A 19,654-nucleotide genomic window follows, 5' to 3' on the forward strand; every position below is an offset into this window, starting at 1 on the left:
CACTGCATTTAATTATGCAGATGACATTCAGCTCATTTTCAATCTTGACTCCTCGCAGGAAGCGGCTCAGGACTTCCAGTCTACCCTCTGTCATATTAGTAACTGGATGGGCGCTCACCATCTCAAACTTAACCCCGACAAGACGGAGCTTGTTCTTGTCGGAGGCCCATCCAACCCCTGGAACTCTACCTTCTGGCCCCTCTCCCTTGGCCCCTCCCCTTGTCCTGCTGACAAGGTAAAAAGCCTGGGGGTCTATATTTCACATGAAACATCAGGTCAGTGCTACAGTGTCTTCCTGCTTCCACCAGCTTAGAAAAATTCGTAAAATAGCCCACTTTTTGACCACTGAAGCTCTCACCCTGGCGTTGCTGGCATTAGTCATCTCTCGGATCGACTATGCCAACGCCTTGTACGCAGGTATCCCACAATATCAAGTCAAAAGACTACAGCTGATACAGAATCAGGCAGCCCGCCTGATTTACCATCAACCAAAACATTATCACGTCCGTCCTCTACTCAAAGCCCTTCATTGGCTTCCTGTATCGGAGAACTGTAAGTTCAAACTAGGCTGTCTGACCCATAAATCCCTGGCCGGCATCGGCCCCTCCTTCATTTCGTCTCTTCTGCACCCGTACGCCCCTTCCAGACACCTCCGATCTTCCACCATGCACTCCTCCAGACGCCTAGGTTTAGGCGCAAAAAGCACGGAGGCCTCAGATTCTCTTTTTTGGCCCCCTCACTCTGGAACTCTCTATTGTTGGAACTTAGACTTTCCTCCTCTTACCCTCACTTCAGGTCTCTCCTAAAAACTCACCTTTTCCGCTGTGCCTACACATAAGCTCCCTCTCCCTCCCTCCTTTGTCTCCTTATGAATTAGTGAACAGCGCCAAGAAACCGTCCGGTGTATGTTGCGCTCTATAAATCTTTTTTACATTACATTTACTTTACATTACATTACATTACTTGGGCCTCTCGGCCCCGCGCCAGCAAATGGGTGCCTTTCGCCGCTTTCGTGGCCAAGGAAGGGGCGTCCACACACGTGCCGCTAGCCACTCGCCGCAAACTGTCGTCCAGCGCGGCGGCGGCCGTGGAAACCGCCGTGGAGGCGGTCGGGGTAACAAGCGGAGTCAGTCCACACCTGCATCCGCCTCTAAACCCTCCTAGTCCGTGCTTTTCGGCCCATGTGACGCCAGTGGGAGGCAGGGTTCGCCATCACCACTCTCACTAGCGCACAGTCACTTCGGACAGGAGGGTGCTGCAGATCGTCTGTAGGGGCTACTCCCTCCCCTTCGAGACGACCACTCAAGCCATGCCACCGCCACACCACCGCGTATCGGGGGATCATTTGCGGCTCCTGTAGGAGGAACTTTCGGCCCTCTTGGCCAAGGGGGCCATCGAGCACGTTCCTGGGCCGGAAGTAGGACGTGGTTGCTACTCCCACTACTTCCTGGTACCCAAGAAGGGCAAAGGGGGCCTACGCCCTATCTTGGATCTGAGGGACGTCAACGGCTTCCTCCGGAAGGAGAAGTTCAAAATGCTGACACTGGCTCAGGTCTTGAATGCCCTAGACCCAGGAGACTGGATGGTAGCGTTGGACTTGCAGGACGCATATTTCCACATCTCCGTCCTGCCGGCCCACCGTCGTTACCTGCGGTTCACGGTAGGCCTCAAGCACTTTCACTTTACGGTGCTCCCCTTCGGCCTTACGAGTGCCCCACGGGTTTTCACGAAAGTGATGGCGGTGGTCGCAGCTCATCTGCGCAGGTTGGGGGTCTCAGTCTTCCCCTACCTAGATGACTGTTTGTTGAAGGCGGGCTCGCCCCAGGCAGTCGTCAGCCACCTCCAGACTACGGCGGATCTCCTGCACCAGCTGGGATTTTCACACCTGTGCCCCTCTCAGAAGCTCCTTTTCATCGGAGCGGTTCTCGACTCGGCGCAGTTTCGGGTTTACCCGCCCGAACAGCGGGTTCGGGATATACAGGCTCTGATTCCGGTCTTCGGGCCGTTATCCTGAGTTTCCGTAAGGTTGACGCTGCGGCTTCTGGGGCTGATGGCCTCCTGCATCCTTCTGGTGCATCACGCACCGTGGCGGATGCGGGCTCTGCAGTGGGACCTGAAGTTTCATTGGGCCCAGCACCGGGGCAACCTGTCCGACCATGTCCTGATCTCGGAGGGCACTGCGAGACAGCTGCAGTGGTGGCTCACGGACCGCGATTGGGTCAACGGCAGATCCCTTTCCCTTCCCCAACCGGAGCACGTAGTTGTGTCGGACGCGTCCCTCCAGGGCTAGGGAGGTCACTTGGGAGAGGCGGAGATCAGTGGACTATGGTCTCCGGTGGAGTCCCGGCTCCATATCAATTTGTTGGAGCTGGGGGCGATTCGTCTGGCACTGAAGGCATTCCTCCCGTCTGTCCGAGGGAGTGCAGTGCAAGTGTTCACGGACAACACCACCGCCATGTGGTACTGCAACAAGCAGGGCGGAGTGGGGTCGTGGACCCTTTGCCAGGAGGCTCTGCGCCTCTGGCAATGGCTGGAACATCAGGGCGTGACTCTGGTGGTTCAACACCTGGCAGGTTCTCTGAACGCCAGGGCGGACGAACTCAGCCGTCGGTGCTCGATGGATCACGAATGGCGTCTGAACTCGGACGTGGCGCAAGGCCTCTTTCGGCGATGGGGAGAGCCTTGGTTAGATCTATTCGCCACCGAAGAGAACGCGCAATGTCATCGGTTCTGCACGTTGGAATTTCCAAGGCGGCACTTGCTCGGAGACGCTTTTCGTCGCGAGTAGAGCTGCGGTCTGTTGTACGCCTTTCCGCCTATACCACTTCTGCCCAGAGTGCTGAAGAAGATCTAGCGCGACCGGGCACAAGTCATCCTTGTGGCTCCGGACTGGGCACGAAGGTACTGGTATCCTGAGCTACTCAGTATGTCAGTCGATCCCCCGGTTCGTCTGCCTCTTCAGGAGGACCTTCTGTCGCAGCAGCAGGGGACGGTCCTCCACCCCAACCTGTCCAGTCTCCACCTCCATGCTTGGAGATTGAGCGGCGACAGTTGAGGCCATTTAACTTGCCTCCTGAAGTCTGTAACATCATTCTGGCAGCCAGGCGTCCCTCCACAAAGACGGTATACGCCTGCAGGTGGAACAGATTTGTGGCATGGTGCACAGCAAAGGCTGTGGATCCCCACAATGCCCCTCTCTCTGAGGTTCTCCTCTTTCTTCTCTCTCTTGCCCAGCAGGGCTCTGCTCTGGGCACTATCAAGGGCTATCTTTCAGCTCTTTCAGCCTTTCTGAGGCTGCCTGACCAACCTTCTTTGTTCAAGTCCCCTATCGTTAACCGATTCCTGAAGGGCATCACTCATACCTTTCCTACTGTTCCCTTCGTGATGCCTCAGTGGGACTTGAACCTGGTTCTAACGTTTCTGATGTGCGCTCCCTTTGAGCCACTTCACAACTGTCCTCTTCGCCTTCTTTCTCTGAAGACTGCCTTCCTGGTAGCCATCACCTCTGCCAGGAGAGTGAGTGAGCTCCAGGCTCTCTCTTGTAAGCCTCCTTTCCTTTCAGTCCATCCGGACAAGGTTGTTTTAGGGACTAGGCCCTCCTTCTTGCCTAAGGTTGTCACAGCCTTCCACATTGGGCAATCCATCACATTGCCCACCTTCTTTCCGCCTCCGCACCCCTCGAGAGAGGAGAGGCTCCACCGCCTGGACCCAAAACGTGCGCTCTCATTTTATCTGAATCGCACACAACAGTTCCGGGTGGATGATCAACTCTTTGTTGGGTACGCGGGCGCTAAGAAAGGGAAAGCGGTGCACAAGCTTACCATCTCCCGGTGGATTATCTTGTGCAGCCAGGCGTGTTACTCCTTGGCTAAGAAGGAACCCCCTGTTGGGCTGAGGGCTCATTCCACTCGAGCCACGGCCACTACAACTGCCTTGGGCCGAGGTGTGCCCTTGCAGGACATTTGCCAGGCAGCTACGTGGGCCTCGCTGCACACGTTTGCAAGACACTATTGCCTGGACAGTCAAGTCCGGAGGGACGGCTACTTTGGCCGTTCCGCCCTCCAGGACTTTTTGGTGTGGTATATGCCTGCAGGTGGAACAGATTTGTGGCATGGTGCACAGCAAAGGCTGTGGATCCCCTCAATGCCCCTCTCTCTGAGGTTCTCCTCTTTCTTCTCTCTCTTGCCCAGCAGGGCTCTGCTCTGGGCACTATCAAGGGCTGACCCACCACCACGGGGATGGTATTGCTGGGGTATCTATTCTAAGGTAAGGAATCTATCACTAACGTGTCTCTTTCAGATGCACAAGTTACTACTTGTGTAACGATATATCTGTAAGAGACATTAGTTAGTGATAGATTACTTACCGACCCACCCATCCTCCCCGTTCTGCGAACCGATATCTAGGGTTAAGGTCATCCCCTTTCAGGGCCCTAGTTTCTTGGCACCAGTGTTGGTTTTTGTCATGGCTCTGCGCTTCTTGCGCGGAAAAGCTGTGGCTAAGAACTGACGTCAGCACGCGGAGGCGGCGTCTAAGTACTCCGACGACGTCATCACGGCGCCCACGACGCCGACGACGGACGCGGACCCGCAGACGACGCCTACCGACGCGCAAGGGTACTGCTATGCAAAACTTTCCGGATCCAGTCTGACGCCTCGGGATATTCTAAGGTAAGGAATCTATCACTAACTAATGTCTCTTACAGATATATCGTTACACAAGTAGTAACTTGTGCGTTAATCTCTATTAAATCTCCATTAAAGCTTTCCAAATTTACCTCTGATATTTGACACTGGAATTAAAACATTAACCATCCTGCCGCTTGAGGCCTCTTCTCTTTTGGGTAAGATTGTGGTCCAACTATGGGCTGGAACTCCAAAGAGTTGAACTGCATAAAGTTATTGAACTATTGTAAATCTAAATATAAGGTGGTTACACCATGTGAAATCCTGGCTCTATCGATTAGATGGCAGATGTGGTAAGATTCTTTATTAGCAAACAAAGAAAAGTATCTTAAAACGTGCTGGAACTTTGTCACGGGGCAATGGCATCAGTCAAGTAAGAGTGGCAATCTCTTACTCATTCCTGTGCAATAAGCCCCTAAATTTGAATCCTACTTCGATGATATTAAAGTTCTGTGCCATAAGCTCTCCCCTAAATTTGAATCCTACTTGGATGATATCAAAGTTCTTTTGTGAAATGTCTGTTGATTTCAGAGTTGGAATTTTACCTGTACAGGCTTTCGCTATTAAATGGCACTCTTGCTGAGATGATTCTACCACTTGTAATTATTGTGCCAACATCATTGAGAACATTGAACATGTCAATTTTTTCGCCTTATCTATCTTAATCCAAGGGGTTTATCAATTTGCCCACTATGCTTGAATCTTGGTATAAGACTTAAGTTGTGCCTGATCGGATCGTGTCCTGGCCTATTTTCAGGCCTCCTTTTCACGCTTTGCTTCGAGGAACAGTGTGCGAAGGCCTTAGGGCTTCAAGACGTGTACTGATTGTGCACGTCAGATGTCGGCGACGGACCCTCACCCTATCTGTATGTGGTGTTTGGGCGAGCACCATGACTCTACGGACTGCGAAGCTTGTCAGCACCTCAAACCGAAGTCCTGGCGGGAGCGCCGGATGAAATTGCTGTCGGCCCACTTGTCCAGGTCGGTGTCGTCCCAGCATCCGTCCCCTACCTCAGAAGCCAGGAATCGCTAATTCCATCTGCGGCATTGCCCTGCGCCATGGCCCCAAGGGTGTCGCTCACCAGCTAGTAGGTCCTGCAGCTTGTCGTTGAGGTCTTGCCCTCGTTCGGCGGAGGCCACGGGTTCCCCTTGGGACATGCGCCCCTGCCAGTCGCCACCCTACCCAGCGTTGGGGCGACAAGGGCCCAAATGACAGCCTACGCTGCGGCTCTGCAGGCTTCTTTGACCCCTCCTGAGATGTCCGCGGATCACTTGCCTCACGCTGGGCATTACAAGGAGTCGCCGGCAGCTCCAGCGCTGAAGGTTTCGGCTTCAGGTTGTAGGAGGGTGGTGTTGTCGAGGGGTAGTCCTTCGGGGCTCCACTCTTTGACACGTGGTGCTCCTTCCTCACCGTAAATTCCTATGGGGCTCCCTGTGGCGTCAAAGGAGGTCGAAGGGACTCAGGGCTAGTCCCCGAGTTCCCCTCGACCCTCTGAGCAGGCGGCTGGCTCACCAGAGGCCGAGCCGGCTTTGCGGATGGAGGCTGGTGCCTGGGGTGCTTTCCCGATTCCCTGTCGGTCTTCTACGCGGGCGGCTGCTCCGAGTGAGGTTGAGCCAGCGCCGTTACTTGGCCGAACCGGCTCCGACCCTGCCCCATTCTCCTAGGGAGCCTGTTGTGGTGGAGGTCGACTTGGCTCCGGCCGATGTCAAGCCAGCGCCTGTGATGGATTCTATGGCTCTGGGCCGGCGTCTGGTCCTTGATTCGTCTCCTGAGGCTCCTTCCTCTCCGGAGGTTTGTCATCTACTGGCCTCTTCCTCTCCCCACAGCTTAAATCCTCGGACCCTCTTTTCTGCAGCTCGCTGTTGGTTCCCCCACCGGCTTCCCCGCCTTCCCCGGGGGCCCCTCAGGTTCCCCACTCGTCCGTGGATTCCCCACCATTCCGGGGCAGCCCGCTTCACCTTATAGCTGAATTTGGGGACGGGGGAATTGCTTTCTCCTCCGCGGCGCCCTACGGAGGCCAGTGTTGCCTTTGTTTGGGCTATCTCCACCGCTGCTGGCATTTTGTGTATGGGTGACCCAGTGTATTGCTTTGCCCACTTGCGTAATCTGAACTTACGCTCACCACTTACTCACACAGAAACTCCAACACTCCTCTGAGGTAAAATGAGCTTGATTAATATTGAGGGCAAAGGCAATACGTCACTGAAGCTAGTAAGTTCTTAGGCACCGAGTGAAAGGCAATAAACAGTGAATAAACCACACACTCTCTATATATATATATATGTATATACTGTGAATACGGGTATATAAACCGTTAATGTACAAAGCACCTCATCAGATGCGTCTGCACCGGAGACTTCAACATCTATGGCCAAGCACCGAAAACACCAAGTCGGGAACCCTTTAGAGACTGGGGCACAGGAAGTAATCTCTCCGGGCGCCAAAGTTGTACCGCGAGTGTGTCCACTCCAAGACTGAGTTCCTGAGCTCCACCGCTTTTTATAGTTTAAATCAAGATGTTCGAGAAGCCTCTAGCAGGCGCTCTCGCCCATCTATTCACAGGTTCTGGCCCCATCTCTGCATCCGATCCACCCATACAGACCTGGCCAGATTCTATTTGGGTGCGCCGAGGCAAAAGACATTCCTTTCCCTATCTCCGGCCTTGGAGAGCTTTGCACAGCGCATCCTCCCTCTGTCCTAGAGATAAGCATAGAATGCACGAAAACAAGCTGAAGGTACAACATAACCTCTCCAGATGCATCGCACCAGCTTGTACTGGTTTACGTGAAAAACATGTTTGTTACTGCTGAAGTGTAACTACAGGGCAAGGCAGCACAAAATGGAAGCGCGATGCAACAAAATTGAAGATCAGAGCATTGCATCATATCGAGCTCAACATGTAATTTAGCACTTGTAAAATGGCAAATGCAGTATATTCCACCCCTTGACCCTCGATTCACCCATCATACCCCATTGGCCTAAATACCATGGATCTGGGACCAAAAAGGGAGAGAAGATTAGGAATGCATTGAATGTAACAACATAATGAGATAAAAACGCATATAATAACTATAATAACACCCAAGATATAACCAAGCTGTCCAATATTAGATAGCCACCCAAACAACCAATCACACCATCCTTGGTCAAAGTCTTGGGTAAAACCTTTCACTAAATCTTTCAAGGCAATAATATGTGCATGGATAGACGTAGAATGATCAGATAAATTGAAACAGAGCCCATCAAAGTCCTGGCAACCGTGGTTGTGCTTTGGCAACAAATAGTCCACAGCTGCCCTATTTTGCAAACAGCTTTTCTTGTTCCTTAAACATCTAATAATAATTCAGCTAAAGCGGCAGATGTACGATTGAGATTCTTCACAATTAAACAGGCAAGCTTAGCAATAGTTCTTGCATTATATTCAGACAGTCCTGGCACTCCTACAATAGAAATAGCCAAACTAGTATACTCTGTCCTAGAAAGCAAATCCATATTGGAGTCTCAATCTTCAGGTAAATGAACAGGGGCTCTAGAAGAGCGGATATGTGTGACAGAATGCATGAGAAAGAGCATAAGACTTAATCGTGATAAGGCACAAGCTCTTCCAGTTATGTTAGCTGGTATGTAAGTGTATGAAATATTGCCACACGAGAACAACTATCCCTTAGGTAATTTCACATTGTTAACATGGCTAGCGGCTAATACTGTATGATTACAAACCATATAATTGGTAACATTACTATAAAAACTGTCATGTCGTGACTGACATAATGTTTGTTAATCAGGGGTCAATTGTTTGCTTTTCTCTAGTTTCAATTGGCCACACTTGCCAATTTTTGCAGGGTCACAAGTTAGTTGATAGCAAACTTCTCCAGTAGAGATATTGTAGGTAACAATACTAGTCCTATTCCTCCAGAGGCTATCTGTAACCTCCGGCCAAAAGCGACAGTACTCATAAAGACTCAGATGTGTTTGAATATCAATTTCCTCCAGTACCCCATCAAAGTTAGTTTGGTTGAAAATGTACAGAAGCACATGTGCAGAGGTAGGTACGGCTACAAGACAAGTTGATATTATATCGGCTGTACTTTTTTTTCTCATACAGAAGTGGGAAGTGTTCAGCACATTTCCGGCCAAGTATGTCCAGATGTTACCCGGTTGCTGCAACAATGCGGTCATCCGACTCGGCGGTTGATCCCTTTCGGCATCCCCGAGCCCTCCCGGACCCCTCCGGACACGCCCAAACACAGACCACTCAGCGCAAGCGTCGCAGCTGCAAGCCATACTGTGATCTAGAAACAGAAAACAAATGAGTCTCGCAAATAACAATTTTCAGCAGGTACATTTTCCCACTTTTCCTGTCTGGGTTTCATGATGACTAGGATATTATCCTTGCCCTTAGCGATCAATTCTGCAGGTTCAGGAGGTTTGTTTGGGGACTCTACCCACAATTTTGCACCCGGGTTCTTGTCAGTTGATCCGAACTCGCCCTTTCCTCGCACAGTTATAAGGGCTGGGGCCATCCCCTTCGAGACATTTCCTCCATAAACCGGCATGATGACCATTTGGGACACTCAGTCACCGGGTTGCACAATCAGATCATTGTCTCCACTGTTCAATAGAATAACTTTGATCTCCCCCTGGTTATCGGCATCGACAATCCTCCCAAAACCTGGATGCCTTTAAGGGCAAGCCCAGATCAAGGAGCAATCAGCCCGAAATGCTCTGGGGGAATTTGAACTCCAATTCCTGTCTCAATCAAAGTAATGTCTTGTGGTTGCAATCAATAGAGTTTCAAGGCATGTAAATCAAGACCGGCAGCCTCTGGTGTGGCACGAAATGGAGCCAAAGCTCCGGGAGCTGTCTCCCAATACAGAATCGTGTTTGTGGCCACATGAGGCTTAATCTGCAAAGCTGGGGTCAACATGCGCATCAAAGGAGTCTCTGCATTAGCAAGGGGTTGATAGTTCAAAATCTGCAATGCATCAGGTAAGTGATCCCTCCACCCTTCAATGACTGATCAGACAATTTTTTCAACTACTCTTTCAGCAAACTATTTATTCTCTCAATCAAACCTGCTGCCTGTGGGTAATAGGGTATCTGATCCACTCAATGTTATGCTGCACACAGAAATCTTGCACCATCTTTCCTTTAAAATGTGACGCATTGTCACTCTGAACCTGCAATGGAATTCCGTAATACAAGATCAACAAATTCAACGTTTTCAGAGTGTTAGACTGGGTTGCTCTTTTGCATGGAAAGGCGATGAGATAGCCAGAATAGGTATCCTCCACCGTGCATGCATACTGACATCCTCGACTCATTGGCATCGGCCGATTAAATCAATTTACCATATTTGCTCTGGCAACTTCCCTCTGCCTAGATGGCCTCTCACTACCTGTGGGACTGATCTGTGCTGAGTATGCTGACAAACAGGATAGTGAATGATTGCAATCTTAATCAAATCTATGGGAATATACATACCTCTAATTTCAGCCCACCTGCTAGTGGCTCGCTCTCCCAAATGTCCGCTTTTCTGATGCGCCCATTTAGCCATGCCCACCAAGTCAGAATCCTGTGTCTCTACCTCAGCTTCACGAATCTTTGCTTCTTGGTCTGCAAAGGAATTGGGGATACGATTGTTTCCTGTGGCTGTAAGTAAGCCGGCATGTAGATGCGGCCAGTTTGGGTCGCTGTGCATTACATTTTTTAACAGTAGAAGTATATGGCATTTGAAATGTGGCCACAGTTAGGGTGTGTGAGATCCGCTAGGACTACTTACGTGACAATAATAAACAGGTTGAAGCTGCTTTTTAGAATCATGCAAAGACCGAAGGATTGAATCGCACAGGAGGACTCACATGAGGAGCCTGTTCCTTGTTGCTTGAACCTCTAAGCCGGTATGCGACACAGTGGCTTATTGGGGGTAAATATGACCATGGCAATATGTGTGTAATAGAGAAAGCATGATAGGAAGGGTGAAGAGCAGAATGTTTACATAATGTCGGTTTTTATATTTGTTGACAGTTTAATAGAATGACTTGTCCAACCTAGGTGCTGTGGCGAAGAGTCTGGCCCTGAAGAATCTGCCCAAAAAACCCTGTGGCAGAGAAACATGTTGGCATTCGGTAATGGTATGCATGAATAGCATCTTACCTTGTTTTTACTTTTGATGGGTTTCACTTGGTAAAGAATAAAGTTGTTGCGAGTTGAGTGAACCTTTCAATTTTAATCATTCATTGCCACAACGTGGAGTGTGATTTGTTGTCACTTCACTGCACGCACTTTTATTTTATTTTGGACACTTTTTCTTTGGGCAAAATGACCACCAATGATGATAAAAATGGGCTTATCTGGTGAGTACCTGCCAGTTACCCTGTTGGTGGTGCGCCCGTGAGGGGTCATTTTGCCGTTTCACATTTCTTCACAACGGCTGTGTGCATGGGACTAAATGTATGAGGATTCTAATGAGTAGAGGTTTCTGTAGTCCCAGTTTTTCTTTAAAACTGTCAACAAAGTTAAAAGGGGTTTTTATGCAAGATAATTGAAATCCGTCACAAACTATAGTTGAGTGAGGGTTATGTAGAAAACTACAAAACTTCACATGAACTACAAATAGAAATACAAAAGAAGAGATTTCTGTAGTTTCAGGAGCCGGGTCATTTTTGTTCTGATGTCTGCAAAGGAATTGCACCAACGCTCTAGTGAGTCAGTCGGGCAATGAGCATCGACATGATAAACTATGACTGTACTCTGAGACAACAATTCCCAAATCTCCCGCCACAACTCCTTTCCCCAAACCTCCCTGTTGTGAATCATCCGATTGTGAGCATGCCATGTGGGAAGCCAAGTGGCTAACCCATTAGCCGTAGACCATGAATCGGTATAAATGTGACATGTACCAGGGAGGTCTCGCTTTAACGCCTGATAAACTGCGTATAATTCTGCAAACTGACTACTTCTTCCCTCTCTGTTAGTCGACAACAAAGTTTTGGTTACAGGATTGTGTGACACTGCCTTCCAATGTCACTTGGTTCCCACATATCTGGCTGAGCTATCTGTAAACCACACATGCTTTTTGTCCTCTGCGGAAAACTCTGAAAAAGGCCCACCCCATTTCACCGGGGACTCTTGCACTTTTGGTACATCTTGCAACATTTCTGTATCTGCTACGGGATTCTGCGCCACTTGCTCATGCAGCACTGCGGTACCTTTAGGACTTACTTGTGCTCTATCTTGTATGTACCACTTCCACTTTATGATGCTAGCCTCCTGTGCATGGCCAATCCTGTGTCTTGGGTGAGCTCATCACCCATTGCATGATGGGTATCTCAGGTCTGAAAAACACATTGTGCCCTAGGGTCAACTGCTCCGTATCCACCAGAGCCCAATAACATGCCAACAACTGCTTCTCAAAAGGAGTATACCGCTCTCCAGCTAAGGTAATTTCTTTGTCCAAAACCCATGGGGCACCTTCTGTCTCCCCTGCTTTTGCCACAGGCTCCAGGTTGCATATTGACCCTGAACAGTTACATTTAAATCAATGCTTCCCTCTCGTATGGGCAATAAATCCAAGGCACACTGGATAGCCTCCTTCGCTGACTCAAACGCCAGTTGCTGGGCCTCCCCCCCACTCAAACTCATGCTTCTTCCGCGTAACCTTGTACAGGGGGGCCAAAATCTGACTCAAATGGGGAATGTGCTGTCTCCAAAAAACAAACAATCCAATGAAACGCTGCACCTCCTTCCTGTTTCGTGGTACTGCAAACTCTGTGATCTTTTGCCTCACTTGTGGCAGCACTTCTCTGTGTCCCTGATGCCACTGAATGCCTAAAAACTTCACACTCTGGGACGGTCCCTGCACCTTCTTGGGGTTAATCACCCACCCTTTGCTTTGCAAGTGCTCTACAATTCTGTCTAGTTGAGCCTGCACCTGTTCTTGGTTCTCTCCTTGAATCAACACATCATCGATGTAATGGCAAAGTTGTACTCCAGGAATAACTTGACACCTCATCCAAATGATCTGCCACCAGCCGGTGACATATCGTAGGACTATGTAAATACTCCTGAGGCAGGAATCTAAATTTGAATTGCCTACTGCCCCATGAGAATGAGAATTGTTCCTGGGACTCGGGGGCAATTGGAATTGTGAAAAAAAGTATTGGCAATATCAAGTGCCGCATACCATGTCCCATTGTGTTTCTGAATTTTTTCAATCAAAGTGATGGTGTCTGGGACCGCGGCTGTCAACGGTGGCATATGCTTATTTAGCTCGCAGTAAATAACTGTCATGTCCCAGCTCCCATCCGTTTGCGCAAGGGCCACACAGGGTTATTCCATGCCATGGTAACCGGTCTCACCACCCCTGCCTCCACCAAATCCTGTATGGTTGCGGTAATCTCATCATGTCCCCCTGGAATTCTGTACTGCTTTATGTGAACTACGTTTGTTGCTTGAGGCACCTTCACTGGGGGAATCTTCAAGCGCCCCACCCTCACAGCAGCCACGGAGAAGTACTGCTTTGACCCAAACATATAGCATTCATCATCTAAATATAGGGTCATACCTTTCAGAATGTCAATGCCAATGATGTACTCGGGAATAGGCACAATCAAAACAGTGTATGCTCTCTTGGGAAGTCTGCCTATCTTCATCTGAATTACCGTTTACACTGCTGGTGTTTCCTGTCCACCCAAACCTGTGATAGTAAAATACTGTCCTTTAAATTTTCGTGGATTGCCATGTATCCACGTGGCCTCCGCTCCGGTGTCTACCAAAGCCCGCACCTCCTGAACATTTCTATTTTTCCAATAGATCTCAACCCCCACATGCGGTCTATTATCTTTGCGATCCCATCCCTGCACCTCAGCTTGGCCCATTTCCTAATCTGATTTTCGCCTGCGCAGCTCTGCATCTACCCGGCGCAGATCTGAATACAATGTTGGGTAACCCTCAGGGAACAACTCCTCCTCAGTCCTGGTCCCCATCTAAATCTATGCAATCTCGGTCCCGACCTTTCTCTTTTGTCACTCTCACATGAGATTCCCTCTCTCTCTTCTGACCTGCTTTTTCGTGCTTCTCCTCAGGCTCCGCTTCCCTGCGACTCACTTTCTTGTTATCTTTTCTATTCACATGCCTACTCCCCTCCTTCTATCCGGTCCTCGCTTATGGTACATTTCCCACATGCTTTTAATCTCAATATCATCAATCTCACTCCTTGACACCCCATCCTTTAACAGCGGCAAAAACATATTGCGTCGGGTCACTCGATTGTTATCAGTGCGGGACTCTGGGCGTGAAGCCCTGTCTCGCTTGGCCCATTCCCCAAGCTCTCCCAGCTCACGGACCGCCTTGACTACTTCTCCTATGGTATTACCAGTTTGATTAATTAACAATCATTATCACCGCTTTGTATGCAGCGGCGCCAAACAAAGGATTTTGTTCTGCATCGACACAGTCATTAACTGACCCATCAAATTATGCGCCTCACCTACAAGAACAGCCAGCTTCATCCCCTCCTCCTTAATTCTCTGCGAGGCATCTCTTAGGGTGAACCATGGTTTTTCATTCTCAGCTCAGTCTGAATCTGTGGGGTACCTGTGACCACACCCCGCGCAGCTAGCTGTAACGGGGTAGTTTAGTCCTCACCGTGGAAAGTCCGAAAGTATCCCCGCACAGTGGGATCAGTACTGAGAGTACAACATTTGGCAGCATCCCCATCGTCTAACATGACCCAGAAGCGCCATGATCAAATAGGCGCACCATCCAAGCTAATGGCGTCTCACCAGGCTTCTGTCTTAGAATGGGCTGCGCTTCCACTCTCTCAGCATTTTTTCCCTCCTCGTCCTCTCTCTCTCCCTGCAAGGGCTGCTCTCCTTCTGAGGAGAACTCTGACGATTCCAGATGTTGTATTTGTATTTTTGGCTGCTTGCTCAGCTGTCTGTGGTTCCTGCCGCAGGTCTTACGTTCTTGTACTCTGATGTGGGACGTGTCTTACCCTACGTGGGGTACTTGTAGTTGTTGTATATCTCTGTCCTACTCTGGGAGGGTGTGGACTCTTCTTGCGGGTTCCTCGTCTTTCCTGGTGTCACTGTATACCGCAAGTGCGGTTTCTTACTTCTTGTTTGGGTGTAGCTTGCGCTGCTCCAGGTTCTGTCATTGCATTATCCACTGTATTGCTTGACCAGCTTTGGCAGACGTCTACGGCGTTAGGCTGGGGTGTTTCCACCCCTTTTTTTCTGGCGTTGTTGGTCGGGTCCTCTGTTTGGTGTTCCTAGGGGGATACGGATTTCCTGGTATTTTCCTGTATTCTCGCTGACGGCTTCATCCGCCTTATGTATTTCTCCTCTTTTCTTTCGACTGCTCCCACTTCTTTTGTGGGTCGGTTATGCCCGGAACGGTCTTCCTTTAGGGGTTTTACTGGACTTCCCTGGCCTTTGCCTTGTCTTGCGCTCGCCTTGGTCTGGGCGCTCGGCTTAATGGTATTGCCAGCGGCTGGCTACGCACTCCCGTTTTTTCTGGTCCGCGGCTGGGGGTCGTGGCATGGGTCCTTGTGCTCCTGCTTCTTGTTCTGCTGGAGACTGGCGAGACTAAGTCTTTCTTCCCACTCCACCCCTCCTTGACATGTTTAAGACCTTGTGCATCTGTCACTGTATTTCTCAGAACACTGGTCCGGTCTACCTGCGTGACCTGGTCACTAGGTATGTGCCAAGGAGGTCCCTTAGATCCAGTGGGACGGGGCTGATTGTAATTCCTAAAGTGAAGAAGGCTAGAATGGGGGGGGCGTTCTTTCAGGCTCTGGGCTGCCCAGAATTGGAATAAACTCCCGCAAAAACTGAGGTTGGAATGCTCTGAAGTGAAATTTAGAAAGCTGCTCAGGACATATTTATTCTCCGGCTAGTATTAGTGGTCCGTAATTGCTGGTTAATGTCTCTCCCTCTCACCCAGCGCGGGGACATGCCGAGATGGTGTACCCATGCGCTTTACAAATTCCTTTATTATTATTATTCTTATTATTATTATGTACTGTGGAGCCGTTCCTGCCTTGTCCGCTGCCTCGATGCTGTGGCCGGCTCAGCTGTCCCCTTCATCGTGTGTGTTTTCCTGTGGAGGGCTTTGCCTCCATTTTTACCTCTTCTCCTTGGAGTTTTTGTGGTGATTGTTTCTACCTTGGTACTCCTCTACCGTTGTCTGCCCCTCGGGGGCTTTCTGGCTGAGGTCCCTGTACCTTGGCTGGGCTTGGGGTGTTTTGGCCTCCCTTCGCCTTCTGCTTGGCTGGGGCCACCCTTCTTATCTCCTTTATACATCCCCTACAGGGGGTCTGTGTTTCTTCCTACTGGAAGGCTCTCTCGCAGGCACTCTTCCCTTCTGGGTATGGCTAGGGTTTCTATTCTACATGAAGGAATCTGCGGCTAGTAGTCTCTATCAGATGTACGAGTTACTTACCTTCGGTAACGATGTATGTGGTAGAGACGATTCTAACTGCTGATTCCTTCACAATCTGCCCTTCCTCCCAGTTCTGCGAGGACCCTTAGCTTGGTCTTCTGCACTCGCCTGCCTCTTGGTGGTTTTGTCTTCTGGGAGTACTCGCCCTCACTTCCTCCCTAGTGGATGCTTTGTTTTGTTGTTAGATCCACTCCTTCCTTTTAGGTGATTGGTTTGTGATTTCATGGGTACTTATGCTTCCCTGCACCCTGGTCTTCCAGTGTGGGGCCTACTTGTGCACTTCTTCCTTTTCATTGCTTGCACTTTCTGACTACTCTGCAGTCCTCTGAGTTGGAATCCCTTGGCTGTACCTCTGCCCTTAGCTCTTTACAGGAGATGCCCTCTCTTTGCTGGTGTTGTCTTGGGGTAAATTGTCGTTACTCTTGTGTTCTGGACTGTGGATGCTGGCCTCTTCGTCTGCTGTGGCGTTCACATGCTTTCTGCCCCAGGGAGGCTGTCATATTTACTTGCAGGGTTGCTTAGCTGTAGCTGTGTTCTGCTCTTTCCTTCTATGACTTTTGGTGCCATAGTACCTGGCACTCCTCCTGATGGTGTTGTTCCTCACCATTCGTTTCTTCCCTTTCTGTTTAGCTGATTTTTTTGCACACTGTTCCCATATTCTCACAGTTTTTGTTTGTGATGGCTCCGCGTTGTGGCGTGAAAAATCTCTCCGAAGAAAATTGACGTTGGCGCGCCGGGGTGGGGCTTATGTGACCTTGCTGACGTCTCGCCCGCGGACGACGTCCGGGAGGAGTCACTTGGTACCGCCCCCGGCGCGCAGAGATGCTGTGGCAAAGAACGTTTTCCGGATCCAGTCTTACGCCAGGGGATAATTCTACGCTAAGGAATCTGTGGCTAGGATTGTCTCTACCAGATACATCGTTACCGAAAGTAAGTAACTCTTACGTCTGGTCTGAGCAACTTGTTACACTCTGCTTGGATTGTGAGGAAACATGCAGGTTTTTTGTGATTCTCGAAGTGTTATGGAAATATTTTAAGCCCTCTATGGCAATATGTGTACATATTTTATATTGTTTTAAATGTGCAAAAATTGTATTTTAATTTGTATGTTTTATGGGGTCATAACCCAAAATAAATGCTTTTGATGATGATTGTATCCCATAACCTTGGACAAGCACAGCGAAGGCTCTTCCTCCTATGCAAGCTCTTTTAAAAAGATGAGGCTGCAAGAGCAATTTGTCAGAGGAACGAAGTGTCCTAATAGGGCTAAATAGTTCTGAGATTACCTGTGCAAGCGCCCCTAAATCCCACAGGGCTACTCTGAGCTGAAATACTTTAGAGTTGCGAAAAATGTACTAATTTTTTCATTGTTTTTATTTTTTATCTAGAGTTCAGAGTGGCAGTGGCTTCAGGATGTGAGTTGGAGAAGGGGTGTTATGTTCATGTTGCCGGCCTGCACCCCTTCATATCTGAGGTATCAAGAGAAACTCTAGTGTGAGATTTTAATCAGCATTTCTGTTGCGGTTTCTTTACAAATTAACAGCATCTTCTCTTTTACAGGATGAACTGATGTCTAATTTCCCTCAGGTTTCAAAGGTCTTCATTGAGCAATTTTCATTGAAATGCAGGTACAGCTTTATTAACTCACGAAATAAGTGAATTCCGTTTACATATAAAATTCACTTAGATGTGCTTGCATGACTGTGATCTTGCATTTGTGACTGGATTAATCTTGCTTTTGTACTATTATACGGAAATTATGGCATTGGTAATAATGCAGGGAACGGAAAGTTACACAAAGGTAAGGTGTTGTGGAGATTCAACTCTAGGTTTTTGCCTAAGGTTTTCCCCTTGTCTTTCAGAAAGTGTAATTGGCAGCTTTGTTCCTCTACCTCATCATTATCATTCCCGATTAGAAGAGCGGATGTGCAGGATAGTCCTGCAATAGGGCCTGATCTTCTATGTGGTGCAATTAAAATAGTGTAGAACTGGGGTAACTTGTTGTCTACTTCAAAGTGCAAATAATATTAAATCTGTCTGTTAACAGACCAGTTCCTGATTGGTTGTATTGTGCATAGTGCTGTATGGCAAGCTGGCAAAGAAGGAGCATACTGTTTTTCTCAAAGCTCATTTCTTAAGAAGTAAAGCGGCCTTCTCTATACTTCTGGGGGCATAACAGTTTTGGATACCTGCAAAATGGCTACTTAGACATCCGAGCACGTTTCCTAATCATTATTGTTTCAGTTTGTATGCAAGTTCTGAAGCTCACTTTGGGTAGGCAGTTCTTTACCATGAGTCACTCTAGTATTCGTAAAAAGTACAATAACTCCATGCATATACATGTTTCTGGAACACAACTTTCTAAATCATTTTTTTCAAGTTTTCCAATCAAACTATTAAATAGAAAATATGCTGAAGTGGGTAGTCTGAGGGTCAGTTTGGTCATGCAGTTCTCCAACAGTTGTTGACTTGAAAGTATTGCTGTGATAGCCCAACACACCTCTTCCACAGTAACTGATTAGTGAATCTGATAGAGACATCTAGCTGCAGATTCCTTAACTTTTGAAGTCTCCCCAGGCCCCAGTCTGGATCTGGAAGTTTTTCATCCGTATTTCTGCATGCCGGGGGACTGCGTGGTAAGGCTTCGCGATGGCGTTGACTCAGGTCATGACTTCAGTGGAGCATATAAGTCCTCTCCGGGGCACAGATGTCAGTTTGTTTTTTTCTGCCCTGTAACGCTGATCTTGAGAAGTGGTTCCGCTGGTCTATTTTATTTAATTTTTATTTTTTCTGACCGACCTCGATAACTGTTGTCGGTGTAACAATGTATCTGAAAGAGACACGTTAGTGATAGATTCCTTACCTTAGAATATCCCCAGGCGTCAGACTGGATCCAGAAAGTTTTGATTAGCAGTACCCCTGCACGTCAGTAGGTGGCGTCCTGCGACTCCGCGTCCTTCACTGGCGTCGCAAGTGCCGAGATGACGTCATAAAGACTACTTAGACGACACCCATGCGCGCTGACGTCCGTTCTTTCTTTTTCCGAGCCAGCAAGTGCAGATCCGGATTGAGTACGTACCTTAGTCACTTTTTGACTACTATTTGAGACTTTCGTCTCCCCCTTTTTTCTCCTGGTGCACGTATTGATGCCTGGTTTTAAGACCCGTGGGGTCTGCCACCGTAATAAGTTGCGGTGGACCCCCACGATGTTTGCCTCTACTGCCTGGGGACTGATCACGACTCCTGGGACTGTCGAGCCATGGCCCCGAAGGCCTTGAGGGAGCGGCGCCGGAAATTGCTGGAGGACCGGCATTCGTCACACCGCCGCTCTGGGTCTAGGGGACGTTCCTGGGCCATCGCTCCTCGGGCTCCAAGTCTTCGCCTTTGGATTCTGGTAAGTGACGTCATGAAAAGAAGTTGAAGAAGCATGTTTGGTCTCCGACTCGTGCCCGGCAGTGTGACTCCGAGCAAGATTGGGTGGGCGACCTGGAAGACGCTGGCGACCTCGATGTCTCTTCTGACC

General features: G+C 49.0%; 1 protein-coding gene across 1 annotated transcript in view; it reads left to right on the forward strand.

Annotated features, from left to right (window-relative positions):
* The window catches only part of RBM44 (RNA binding motif protein 44), a 1,989,784-nt gene that overhangs the window by 1,506,810 nt on the left and 463,320 nt on the right, over window positions 1-19,654 (forward strand). Inside the window, exons 16-17 of the mRNA XM_086956335.1 lie at window positions 17,520-17,605; window positions 17,692-17,759. Coding sequence (XP_086812461.1) covers window positions 17,520-17,605; window positions 17,692-17,759 — 154 coding nt within the window. The remainder of the gene's footprint in view (window positions 1-17,519; window positions 17,606-17,691; window positions 17,760-19,654) is intronic.

Source organism: Lissotriton vulgaris, chromosome 2_1 (assembly GCF_964263255.1).
Source record: "Lissotriton vulgaris chromosome 2_1, aLisVul1.2, whole genome shotgun sequence".
NCBI lineage: Eukaryota > Metazoa > Chordata > Amphibia > Caudata > Salamandridae > Lissotriton > Lissotriton vulgaris.